The sequence below is a fragment of the Hoplias malabaricus genome, chromosome 7 (genome assembly GCF_029633855.1).
Source record: "Hoplias malabaricus isolate fHopMal1 chromosome 7, fHopMal1.hap1, whole genome shotgun sequence".
Taxonomy (NCBI): domain Eukaryota; kingdom Metazoa; phylum Chordata; class Actinopteri; order Characiformes; family Erythrinidae; genus Hoplias; species Hoplias malabaricus.
In genome coordinates this window covers 9,407,406-9,420,788 of record NC_089806.1, presented here as the reverse complement: position 1 = coordinate 9,420,788, position 13,383 = coordinate 9,407,406, and the positions used below count along the sequence as shown (strand labels likewise).

The window sequence follows — 13,383 nt, the reverse complement described above, 5'->3', positions numbered from 1 at the left end:
ATGTAAGAACCAACCCCATGTTCCCCTAGAACATTAGATTCAAAGAAAACCGGTTGTGAGCCATTGTAAGGGGTAAGGTGATGTGAGGTGTAAGAGAAAGTAGGGCAGGAAACTCACAGTGAGAGCCACAGAGCCCAGCAGCAACACCACAGAGTACAGCAGCCCTCGACTGTTTATCATCACCTGCACACAGCAAAGCGAGGAGATGATTAGCACACAATCAGTCCTGATCTGGTTGAGCGTCACGGTGGGTTCGGAGCCTACCCGGAATCACTGGCCACGTGGCAGGAACACACCCTGGAGGGGGCGCCACACCTAATACAATATCAGTCACAAAGCACTTTATCCACCAGCTATCAGTCACTTTTTCTCGTCTCCTATTTATTTAAAGATGGGGATGAGTAGGAGGCCGAACTTGGGCAGTGACTTGGGCTGGACATCAGGAGAAACACCTTAATTTTCGAGGAAATGTGGCTGCCCTGGGAACTCTCTTGTACGTGTCATCGTGTCGTTCAAAAGGGTTTACTGTGTCCCCTGAGCATTAACATTGGGATTTACAGAGAGACACCCCCACCCCACATGTTGGCCCCACCGGCACCTACCAAAGTAAGGAGGTCTCCCAACCAAGGGCCTGCTTAGCTTCAGTGGATGGAAGTTTCTGCCGTTCAGGTGCTAGGTTCAAATCTCAAATTCATCAAGCGTAATCCTCTCTAACAACAACTCTGTATTACAGCCCTTTTCAGAAGAATGTATGTTCCCTGTAGTATGAACAGGGGTTAGACAATGAAACTGAAACACCTGTCGTAGTAGTGTGGGAGGTTTCATGGCTAAATTGGAGCAGCCTGGTGGCCAATCTTCATTAACTGCACATTGCACCAGTAAGACCATGTGCATCCAATGGTTCAAACATTGTGTCCTGAAGGCGGTGCGTGTATCAGGACGACAATGCACCAATACACACAGCGAGACTGGTGAAAGACTGGTTTGATGAACATGAAAGTGAAGTTGAACATCTCCCATGGCCTGCACAGTCACCAGATCTAAATATTATTGAGCCACTTTGGGGTGTTTTGGAGGAGCGAGTCAGGAAACGTTTTCCTCCACCAGCATCACGTAGAGACCTGGCCACTATCCTGCAAGAAGAATGGCTTCAAATCCCTCTGACCACTGTGCAGGACTTGTACATGTCATTCCCAAGACGTACTGACGCTGTATTGGCTGCAAAAGGAAGCCCTACACCATACTAATAAATTACTGTGGTCTACAACCAGGTGTTTCAGTTTTATTGTCCAACCCCTGTTGGCATGTACTTACCACTGAGCCGTAATTGATGGCCATGGTCTGTAGAGCCCAGGGCACCCCCAGTCCCACCAAGATGTCAAACACATTACTGCCAATAGTGTTGGACACTGCCATGTCCCCGAGACCTGGAAAACACCGCAACACACACTTTACTTAATTCAGCTTATGTTTCCTGTTTTTTCCAAATGTAGTATTCGAAAAGTTGTCTTTCTTAGGTTTGATACATGTCTTATGTGTCACTAAAAAGAACTAGAAACTAGAACTAGATCTGGCAAAACCGTCTGTAGAAACCTGCAGTTTTTCCTTCAGTAACAGTTCCTATTCATCTGGGACTACGTTGCATTGGATCTTGGAATATTGCTCTGAGGATCTGATGGCATTCAGCAACAATAACATTAATGTAGTCGCTGATTGATGACGGAGGATTAGTTCTGGATCACAGACACCACTCAAGTTCATCCCAAAGATAGTGGATGGAGCTCCATCAATCCAGAGAATTCCAGTGTTTCACAGCCCAATGCTGGGGACTTTGATTTCAACACAATGTCATGTGCAGCTGCTTCAGTGTGCCTCTTCATTTCAAGTATTTCTACAAAGATTTAACAATCTGTGATTGAGCAACTGAACATCTGCTTCCAAGAGAGTGCACCTTAAAATAGCAGAGAGACTGAGGTACAACTTGAGGACTACAGTGGAAATAAAACTTGAGAATTATACTGACATCTAATGGAGACACAAAAGCGGGTGCAGGGCTATGTAACAGGTTTTTATGTAGCATCAATCACGTAAAAATCATATCTGAGGTGAAACTATAAACCTTGTCGGGCTACGATGAGGCTGGCGATGCAGTCGGGAACGCTGGTGCCTGCTGCCAGGAACGTGATTCCCATGATAACATCTGGAATACCAAGCGTGTATCCGATTATTGTCACCTGAAACAGCACAAAGTGCAGAAGGTCAACAAAACACACCATGAACAACACAGAGAGAGAAAAGAGGAGGGATTAAACCTTACCATCCACACCATGAAGTAGGAGAAGACAGCGATCCAGACAGTGGAGAGCAGGAAGGAGAGCATGAAGTATTTCTCCCAGCGAGGCTTTGCACAGTTCGGAATAGTGAAGAAGAGCAGCAGAAGAAGAGGCCACGAGATTAGCCACTTAGTCTTATTCATACAGCCCCCTAGTAAACACACACACACACACACACACATTAGCCACTACATCATCTACATGTGTTCAGCTAAGGACAAACAAAAAAAAGCACTGACAAACAATGTTCTGGAGTAGCTGCACATGAGCTTAAAAAGTAGAGTGTTTTAGATTGTGGCATCTAGTGGTGAGGATATAGACTGCAACCAACTATATACTCCTCCTTTTTGCCGTTTCAGTGTAAAACATGATTTAAAATGTATTGAAGAAAAAAAAAACTCCAGATGACTGTCTGTGTGGAGCGTGGTGTGTTCTCCCTGTGTCTGCGTGGGTTTCCTCCGGGTGACTGTCTGTGTGGAGCGTGGTGTGTTCTCCCTGTGTCTGCGTGGGTTTCCTCCGGGTGACTGTCTGCGAGGAGTGTGGTGTGTTCTCCCTGTGTCTGTGTGGGTTTCCTCTGGGTGACTGTCTGTGAGGAGTGTGGTGTGTTCTCCCTGTATCTGTGTGGGTTTCCTCTGGGTGACTGTCTGTGAAGAGTGTGGTGTGTTCTCCCTGTGTCCGTGTGGGTTTCCTCCGGGTGACTGTCTGTGAGGAGTGTGGTGTGTTCTCCCTGTATCTGTGTGGGTTTCCTCCGGGTGACTGTCTGTGAAGAGTGTGGTGTGTTCTCCCTGTGTCTGCGTGGGTTTCCTCCGGGTGACTGTCTGTGAGGAGTGTGGTGTGTTCTCCCTGTGTCCGTGTGGGTTTCCTCCGGGTGACTGTCTGTGGGGAGTGTGGTGTGTTCTCCCTGTGTCCGTGTGGGTTTCCTCCGGGTGACTGTCTGTGGGGAGTGTGGTGTGTTCTCCCTGTGTCTGCGTGGGTTTCCTCCAGGTGCTCAGGTTTCCTCCCACAGTCCAAAAACATACGTGGGTAGGTGGATTGGTGACTCAAATGTGTCCGTAGGGGTGTGTGTGTGTGTGTGTTGCCCTGTGAAGGACTGGCGCCCCCTCCAGGGTGTATTCCCGCCTTGCGCCCAATGATTCCAGGTAGGCTCTGGACCCAACGTGACCCTGAACTGGATAAGTGTTACAGATAATGAATGAATGAATTAAATAAAAAAATAACAACCTTTATTCCATGTCTGCATGTTCTATAACTGTTTCCCCCTTTTCAGGACTGTTGTAGTTCCACAGCCTTGCTAGAAATCATGGGGCGCAAGATAGGAAAGCAGCATGGACACAGGTACCTGTAGCACCACCATACTAGCCTCATGTCCCCTTAAAAATGACTCATTGTACCTTTAAGGTCAGCATGGTCAGTGTCAGGCATGGACTAGAGAAGCACAAAGCCCCATCACTGGGCTATGAATCAGTGGAACTGTATCCTCTAAAGTGACAGAGCTCCCTCCAGTGACCTATGAGTTAGAGTGGAGTTTGTAACATGTTCCAGTATTTAAAGTTAGTGTGATGTCTCTCTGATAATACACTTTATTCCAGAGGAGATAGAAGAGAAATAATTTGTCCCTCTCTTACGTGGGATGCTGAAGGGTGACGTTAGCTCCCCATCCTCTTCCTCACTGGGTTTATCCTCGGGCACGTTTCCATTCTCAATGTCAGGTTTCCCATCAATCACTGCAGTCTCCACACCATTGGCACCTTGTACCAGCTTCTGACGCTGCACACAACAAACAGCACCAGCTTCTGAGGGCAGGGCAGTACATAACCATCACAAACATTACGTGCTGTAAGTAGTAAAGCTCTCAGAGCTGTGGATCCCATGGTGACATTAACCATCTACTCATGTGTCTACAGGGAACTTGGTGTCATTAGCTCAGGAGTAAACAATAAGCCACAAAGCATCAACATCATTTTACAGCTTGTTTTATAACACTGGATTAATATAACCCAAGATTATTCCTACAGCTTGTTTTATTGTATGGGATTAAGATAAACTGTTATTATTCCTACAGCTTGTTTTATAACACTGGATTATTATAACCCAAGATTATTCCTACAGCTTGTTTTATTGTATGGGATTAAGATAAACTGTTATTATTCCTACAGCTTGTTTTATAACACTGGATTATTATAACCCAAGATTATTCCTACAGCTTGTTTTATTGTATGGGATTAATATAATTTGGGATTATTCCTACAGTTTGTTTTATAGTATGGGATTAAGATAACCTGTTATTATTCCTACAGCTTGTTTTATAACACTGGATTAATATATCCCGAGATTATTCCTACAGCTTGTTTTATAACACTGGATTATTATAACCCAAGATCATTCCTACAGCTTGTTTTATTGTATGGGATTAATATAACCCAAGATTATTCCTACAGCTTGTTTTATTGTATGGGATTAAGATAACCCAAGATTATTCCTACAGCTTGTTTTATTGTATGGGATTAAGATAACCTGGGATTATTCCTACAGCTTGTTTTATAACACTGGATTAATATAACCCAAAATTATTCCTACAGCTTGTTTTATAGTCTGGGAATAAGATAACCTGGGATTATTCCTACAGGTTGTTTTATAGTATGGGATTAATATAACCCAAGATTATTTCTACAGCTTGTTTTATTGTATGGGATTAAGATAACCTGGGATTATTCCTACAGCTTGTTTTATAACACTGGATTAATATAACCCAAGATTATTCCTACAGCTTGTTTTATAGTATGGGATTAAGATAACCCAAGATTATTCCTACAGCTTGTTTTATAGTATGGGATTAAGATAACCCAAGATTATTCCTACAGTTTGTTTTATAGTATGGGATTAAGATAACCTGTTATTATTCCTACAGCTTATTTTATAACACTGGATTAATATAACCCAAGACTATTCCTACAGCTTGTTTTATAATATGGGATTAAGATAACCTGGGATTATTCCTAATTTGTTTTATAGTATGGGATTAATATAATCTGGGATTATTCCTAGAGCTTGTTTTATTGTATGGGATTAAGATAACCTGGGATTATTCCTACAGCTTGTTTTATAACACTGGATTCATATAACCCAAGATTATTCCTACAGTTTGTTTTATAGTATGGGATTAAGATAACCTGGGATTATTCCTAGTTTGTTTTATTGTATGGGATTAAGATAACCTGGGATTATTCCTACAGCTTGTTTTATTGTATGGGATTAAGATAACCTGGGATTATTCCTACAGCTTGTTTTATAACACTGGATTCATATAACCCAATATTATTCCTACAGTTTGTTTTATAGTATGGGATTAATATAATCTGGGATTATTCCTACAGCTTGTTTTATAGTATGGGATTTATATAATCTGGGATTATTCCTACAGCTTGTTTTATAGTATGGGATTAAGATAATCTGGGATTTTTTTACAGGTTATTTAAATACAAGATTAATGTACCCTGGGATCAATTTGTGAGGTTGTTTTATTGTATGGGATTAATATAACATTTTAATATTTCTACAGCTTGTTTAATATTATGGGGTTAATGTGACCTGGAAGTATTTCCACAGCTTAAAGTACAGGATAAAAATAACCCGAGATCCATGTCTTCAGTTTATTTTATTACACGGGATTAACGTAATCCGGGAATATTCCTACAGCTTGTTTTATAGCTTTGATTAATGTAACCTCTCTTTATTCCTACAGCTTGTTTTCTATGTGGACTACAATATGCTGGAATTATTCCTCAGTTTATTATATTATAATGGAGTAATAAATCATGTGATTACTTTCACAGTACAGTTAACATATCAATCAACAAATCCTAGGATTATTTCCATGGCTTTTATTTGATCATGGCATTTTTTAAAACACAATCCAGGTAGTTTTTGATCGTTCATTCATTTGATCGGTCACTGTTCGAATGTTTTCCTTGTTTCAGGGTTACCTCAGTGATGATGAGGCGGCTGGCCATTCGGAGGCGGGTTTTGGGACCAAAGTGATTGGTGACCATCACACGGAGTCCAGCCTCAGGGAAGCGGTAATTTGGAGGACTAGCGTTGATGATCTCATCCACCATGACGACTGAGCCTCGAGTGTAGTTACTGGGCTTGACTGGACGTAACGGAGGAACAGTTAAACGCATGCAAACCACAGAGCAGGAAAGTCTGGGGGCTACCTGCTTTTCTTTTTGACATATCTATCTGATTCTCTGTTTACTTTCCAAATAAAATAAGTCTATTTATACTGTCACTATGTATCACAGTGGTGAAACCCACTATGTCCAATAATGTAGACACCAGACACTCAAACCTTCATTGCTTCAAACCCTTAACTATGTATAATAAATAATAAATAAATAAACCTGTATCCACATACTTTTGGCCACATAGCATGCATATAATTTATTCAAATTCCCTGAAGCCTAAGACGTCTAGTCACTGCACACAAAAAGAGGAAACTGCGTAGCCGAAGCAGAGTGGGTTTTAGAGAGGCTAAACAGACAGGCCAGTCAGCACGAGCAAGTAGAGACCAGAATGATGAGAATCTTATTTGAGAAGCTAGGAATCACCAGAGAGCCTGCCTCAGACTTCAGGAGGAAAAAGAAATAAGAAGATGATAAAACAAAAAGAGCCAAAAGGAGTGGGGAAGTGTCACAGGGGACAGATGAGAGGATAGAGATGAAAGGAAAGAGCACAGGGGGTTACCTCTCGGTCAGCACTGGACTGAAGCAAGGAGAGCTTAAGAGAGAGACACACACTCGGTGCACAGCCAGAAATTCAGCCGTATTTTTTTTTGCTGATCTAGGATGTTACAGGAGTGTTAGAAGTCAAAGCACATTCAGATTAGAGACTGGACTTGATTAAAATTAGTGCACAGCCATCGGAGCTGCATCACAACACATTAGAACTGACTGCACACTTTTCATTGAATAGAACTGTAGCCTTAATCAACAACGTGCTGTTTATTAAGATGTGTAGTAAATACTCCATAGTCACATGCATGCTTGTTTCTGACAGAGGATGTGTAGGGAACAATATGGGTTCTACCGTTTCACTTAAAAATGGCTGTAGATGTTTTATAATGTTCATACAATCCACATAGTTACTCTGAGCAATTCAGATTGTAATATATTTCAAGAAGTGTGTAGGGGGCAATACGTAACGTATTAAAAAAAGAGCAAACTATGAATAAATTATTAGAAATAAATCAATAAAGTAACAGTGGAACGTGTCAGAGGCAAAATGAGAGAAACTAAATATTGAATAACTGATCAGTTAATAGTAACTTAATTAATAATTAAATGAGTATAAAGAAATCAATTCAGCTCTAATTTCGGGTGATATTTACTGTCTCAAACGATTATGAATTGGCCAAATGGATATGAATTTCTCGGACCAGCCTGTCTGGTTAGCCTTACCTGAACCCAATAAAGGCACTGAGGGGTCATCACAGACAAAGCCAAGACAATCATTACCCTCCTCTAGTTCGTTGGCACTTGCTGCGTTACCATTGGCCACGTTCTTGTTGCCTTTCCCTGTGAAAAATATCTGCATGCTGGAGTTGAATCTGAAAAAAAAAAAAAAAAAATGGAGGACATTATTCAAATAATTATATAAACTTCAAAATGTGTGCAGCACATGGCCATGTGGTCGGATTATTCTGATATGCAGCATTATCCAACCACATGACCATGTGCTTTACAAAAATACTATGCAGCCAACTAAAAGTACTGAATAGACCATTAGGCAGCTGTACACTTGCAGTTATAAACTGATAATGGTCTAATATCTAAATCCAAGGAAATTAGAAGTGGTCCAAGTGCACAGCCTTGAGGAACTCCACAGATAAATGTCCTTCCAAAGAAATATTTACCAAGATATAGTTTTCTAGTTGTACATGCATCAGTCCCACGGAGCCTTACATCCAGATCTACTAGCCTCATGCATCACTATATTTGAATAATCCTCCCACATGGCCTGGTATTGCCTCCAATCTTCAATCCAAATGTTTGTAGACGTCCATTATAATTAATAAAATTGGCTACTTCAATTTGCAAATACTGTGGACACAGGTTGTTCAGTCTCCATAAAAAGATCCAAATCAAAACAGGATGCTGCTGAGCAGCTACACATGAGCCTGAACTCAGCATGCCTAAAGCCTAGCAGGGACTAGAGGGGTATAAACCACCCCTCCCACAGCACTGGTCTGTGTTCTCTATAGATTTGGAACATCATCCAGTAACTTTGGGATTAATTGTAGTGGCTTTTCTAATCATGCAATCTTAAAACCTGACGTCGCTAGGGTTCACGAGGCAAGATGCCAGCAAATTTACACTGAAATGTAAAAGCTGAAAGACACACTACTAATAAGATGCATGATTTCAGGGGATGTTGAATGAGTTATCGCCCACCTACTTTTCACTATGTAGTGTGTGTATGCAATGTGCTGCCTCATACTCTGCTATGTCAGATTCATTCCACCCCATGGCTGTAAGTGCTTTTCAGATCAGCTGAAAATGGTAAATGATCTTAGAATGGACTAATGTTTTAGCTCTGGTAGTTCTGGATTTAGGTCTTTCTAGAATGGCCTTAAATTGCATGATGCATGTTCAACTACAAAAGTATTTCTCAATAAAATATAGATGAATATCTTAGAAAAGACAAGATTTTATCAGTGGTGTTGCTCAGGGCTCCGTACATGGACCACTTTCATTCTTCTTGAATATTCTGAGATAAAGGCAAATTACTATCTAAGAGAAAATGAAAATGTTTGAAACAGCTTCACATATTGCCCCTACGTTGCTGTTAACATGATGCACTGTGTTTTTAAAGAGTGAGTGCTGCATGTGTCCATGTGGTGGGATTATTCTGACGTAGTTGAACATGAGGCTGCAAAGCAGCAGCAGAGGCACATTGGACACACAGATTAGCAACACTCTCGAGCACGCAGCTGAAAGAGATTAACTGCTGATTCAACCAGCAACTCACAGTACACCCACCCAGTAAAAGACTTTATCATCTGTGCATCACATCGAATAGAAATCAATAGAAATAATAACCATTGATTCAGGGCTGGGTCCAACTGAATGCGAGAGAGAATAGTCATGTTTTAACGTTGGTTCTGAATGTGAGGAGGGAGTTGGGGTGTTGAAAATGTGATGGGAGAGAGTCCCAGAAGCGAGCTGCAAATCTAAAGAGGCTGGATGGTGTATGTAGTGGGTAATTGAGCTGAAGGAGATCTGAGAGTGAGTAAGTTCATAAGGAAGAAGATCAGACGGAGAAGATGGAGCAAGGTTCTTAAGAGCTCTGTAATTGAGCAGAAGAGATTTGAACTGAATGTGGTATTTTACAGAAAGCCAGTGTAGATTTTGGGGATTGAGTGTAACTCACTTCATGATCAGAATGTATCCTGCATACATGACCACCAACACCAGGCTCTCCCACCTGGAAAAAACAATAAATCACCCATCACACAATGATAAATAAACAGCTAATTAATAAATACAGTTAAAAATATATAGCGGTAGAGATATACACACTCACCACACTATTTTTTCATCATAAATGAACTGAAAAAAGCAGAAAACATAACAGAATATCATCTGTATCCAAATGTTTATTTTAGCAGACTCTTAGCTGAGTTTCTCAGAGCTTTATATATTTTACAGTGGTAGGTGGATGCAGTGTTAAGAACCGTGCACAATGGCTCTGATATAATGATATAGTATGGAGCTCCTGCCCAAAGAGGGAATTCAAATATTATCGCCTTCATTCAGTTCATGTGGATCTATGAATATGTAATCAGTCCCTGCCTGTGTCTCCACACACCCTTCCACTTCCCACTTGAAGCTCTCCAGCCCCAGCCCAAATACTGATAGGATTAGTTCCTCATGTTTATGATGTAAAAAATAACCCTGACAGTCTGGATCTGCCCGTCTAAGACCATCTTTGGATCACTGCAGTTTCAACGTGGAAATGCTTATTTTACTAATGACATGGCTTCTACGGTATAAACAACATGGACATGTGAACAACGTAAAACACTTAATTTTCCCCAGAGGGGATCTTTTTTTTGCATGCAAATGTATCATTTTGGTGTGTTTTTATTGGTCCATCCATTATACAATTTGGACACAACATAAATGGCATGTGGGTTTTACAAAAAAGAAAGAAGGAAAGAAGGAAGGAAAGAAAGAAGGAAGGAAAGAAAGAAGAAAAAGAAAGAAAGAAGAAAGAAAGAAAGAAAGAAGAAAGAAAGAAGAAAGAAAAAGAAAGAAAGAAAGAAAGAAAGAAAAAGAAGAAAGAAAGAAAGAAATGGATGTAAAAGTGATATTTTGAGCATATTCACTGTACACACTCATGTTTCCAGGGTGATTTTATTATGATTATAGTTGATGCTGGACTTACTGCGATCAGTGCCAGCACAGAGAGAATGTAATAAACAGAGTCACGGAAAACAGCCCACCAGGTCAGCAGCACCACCTAAAAGCAAAACCCAAATCTCCAGCTTTATTCACAGGTCAGAGGACAGCAACATGTGGAGAATACACTACTCTCAGACAATATAAAGGAAGAGAATGTTCATTATTGAATCCGGCTTCTTTAAGGTTTGCTGACACAGACGTTTAGCCGTGCGCACACACACTTTATTAGTAACATAGTGGTTACAAATAGAATGGGACACTTCATAGCAACAGCACTAGTTTAATGTCACCAAGCTCAATGCGTGGGCTAGTGGGGCACGAAGCTCTCAGAATTGAACGTAGAGCAGTGGAACTGTGTTCTCTGGAGTAATGTTATATGTCCTTCCCAGAACAGGAGAGCCTTCATTTCAAAAGAAACGTTGATGTGCAGGGGACTGCAGACTTTTGGAGACGTAGTGCAGTAAGAAACAGACACGCAGTCTGTCCACACAAAGCTATGATTACACAAGGAAGCCTCATAACCTTTTCATTACTCCTTCCATCAGGACACGGGCCCAAACCTCCTCCTACAAGGAAGAAGATTCTCCAAAAAGACAAGGCCTTCATCCCTCCAGCAATATCCACAGTAAACAAAACAACAGAACAGTCTGCACTTTCTCCTTGCGTCAGCCACAATACGCAGTCCTACAGTTCTCATCTCTCACTTTCCCTGTTCCTCCATGAACAACTGTCTCTTTGTGTTGTGTTAGTAAGTCGCTAGTCCAGGTCAGAGACCGTCCCCTGAGGATGTTTCCTCCCCAGGCTGTTTGTGTGCTGTTTAAACTGGTCTAACTGGTCCAACGTGTTTTCGAAGCCCCAGTGTCAGTGAAAGGTTAAAAAAAACAACAAAACAAAGGGTCTCAGTTCAGTATGCTAGGCTTTCTAAATTCAAACAGTGAATAAAAACTTAGACAAGTTTAACTTCAGCCAAAGAGTCATTTGTGACTAGTACCTTTAAGATGAGTTTGAGTGGTGTTTGTGATCCAGATCAAATCATTCAACATCAGAACCTGACCTCACTAAGGTATATGCAGCTGAATGCCATCAAATCCTCACAGCAATATTTTATCATCTAGTCTTAAACCTTTCTCGTAGAATAAAAGCTCAGGGTGAGGCTCCTAAATGGCATAATGGCCTAAGCATTAGCACCGTCAGAAATCATAGTTGGTCTCATGCTCTGGATGGGTAGGATGCCCGCTATCTCTCTGTTCATGTTGCTAATTAGCACAGACATCTGTGAGGTCATGTGACAGATCTGGGCAGTTTGCATTCTCCTCTGATGTGTAAAGCTGCTCAATGGCATTGCATTAGCAGCAGTTAAGAAATAATAGGTGCGTTTGTCTGATGCCTCAGAGGAAGCACATACTACCTGAATGTTTTTTTCGAGGCTAGTGGCACTGTGTGCAATTGGGAGGTGACTCAGGAACGGGTGGAACTGGGGCCAAAATTCTGTAAAAAATTGCTGGGGTATAAGTGTGGTAGTCTTCATTACTTGTTCAAAACACGAGTTCAGTTCTAGAGCCAAACTATAGAAGCACAACAGAGGTGGAAGAGAGGAAAATGCCCTTTAAGGGAACAGTGCCAAATGCACTTAATCCACCTCTGTTCATCGCATTGAAATTATATCAGCGGAGAAACCTGTCAAACAGCAGTTGCGTGCGTTTGTGTAAGTGTTATATAACAGTGTTTCACTCACGCTGCCAGAGTAAATTTAATGCCGTGATTATGGTCACTGTCGTTCTGAGAGCGCACAAACATCTGATTAATGCACACACTACAAACCCACTGAGACCAACAATCAGAATTACCCAGTAAAGAAGGAACGTCCCTGGGCGTTCAAAATATGTCTAAAAGTAGTCTGTCCATCAAGGACATATTTTAAAGTCAATGGACGTCCAAAATCCATCTTAATAAGTTAGTTAAGTGGTGACCAATCGATAACGTCAGTGGACGTCCAAAATGCGTTTTATAAAAGTAATTTATTTCGGGAACAATTAATAACGTCAACGGACGTCCAAAATATGCCTAATAGTCGTCTTTTCAATGTCTGTGTTCGGACGTCTTTTCAACTTTCATTTTCAACCTTAAGAGAACGTTGATTAGACGGCAGTCATTACGTTATTTCAACGTTGAATCAACGGCTAATTGTTTACTGGGTAGGCACTGATCTTGGATGGTTAGTTTAAAATGTAAACAAAAACATATTAGATGCTGTTTCAACACCCCAGAGAACTCAACTATTTAACAAAGCTGGGGGGGTGGGGGTCCAAGTCCACGTCCTCTAGTCCACGTTTGGCATTTAGAATGATGAAATTAACCCTTTGTGCAGCTGGCTCCACAGTGTCCCATTTTCTGTGGAGATTTTACAAACTGTGTATACAAACAATTATCTGTGATTATTATCAAGCTTAGTGCTTATGTATGCACACAGAAACACACACCTGCCCTGCAAAAATCCCACACACTCCGATAATGCAGAGGATGTTGAAGACGGCGGAGCCCACAATGGTTCCAACTCCTACGTCTCCGTGTGTGATAAACACACCTAC

At 41.2% G+C, this 13,383-nt stretch overlaps 1 protein-coding gene across 3 annotated transcripts in view; it reads right to left on the bottom strand.

Moving 5' to 3' along the window:
* Positions 1-13,383, bottom strand: part of slc24a4b (solute carrier family 24 member 4b) — a 62,420-nt gene that overhangs the window by 3,643 nt on the left and 45,394 nt on the right. For all 3 annotated transcript variants that reach the window (XR_010803814.1, XM_066676122.1, XM_066676123.1), the window contains exons 6-16: positions 13,276-13,379; positions 10,779-10,853; positions 9,915-9,940; positions 9,762-9,815; positions 7,847-7,938; positions 6,317-6,483; positions 3,959-4,100; positions 2,318-2,484; positions 2,120-2,234; positions 1,315-1,427; positions 118-183 (exon numbers count right to left, since the gene is read on the bottom strand). Coding sequence is in view for 2 of the 3 variants with exons in the window: in XM_066676122.1 (XP_066532219.1) it covers positions 118-183; positions 1,315-1,427; positions 2,120-2,234; positions 2,318-2,484; positions 3,959-4,100; positions 6,317-6,483; positions 7,847-7,938; positions 9,762-9,815; positions 9,915-9,940; positions 10,779-10,853; positions 13,276-13,379 (1,121 nt within the window). In the remaining variant the exon portion in view is untranslated. The remainder of the gene's footprint in view (positions 1-117; positions 184-1,314; positions 1,428-2,119; positions 2,235-2,317; positions 2,485-3,958; positions 4,101-6,316; positions 6,484-7,846; positions 7,939-9,761; positions 9,816-9,914; positions 9,941-10,778; positions 10,854-13,275; positions 13,380-13,383) is intronic.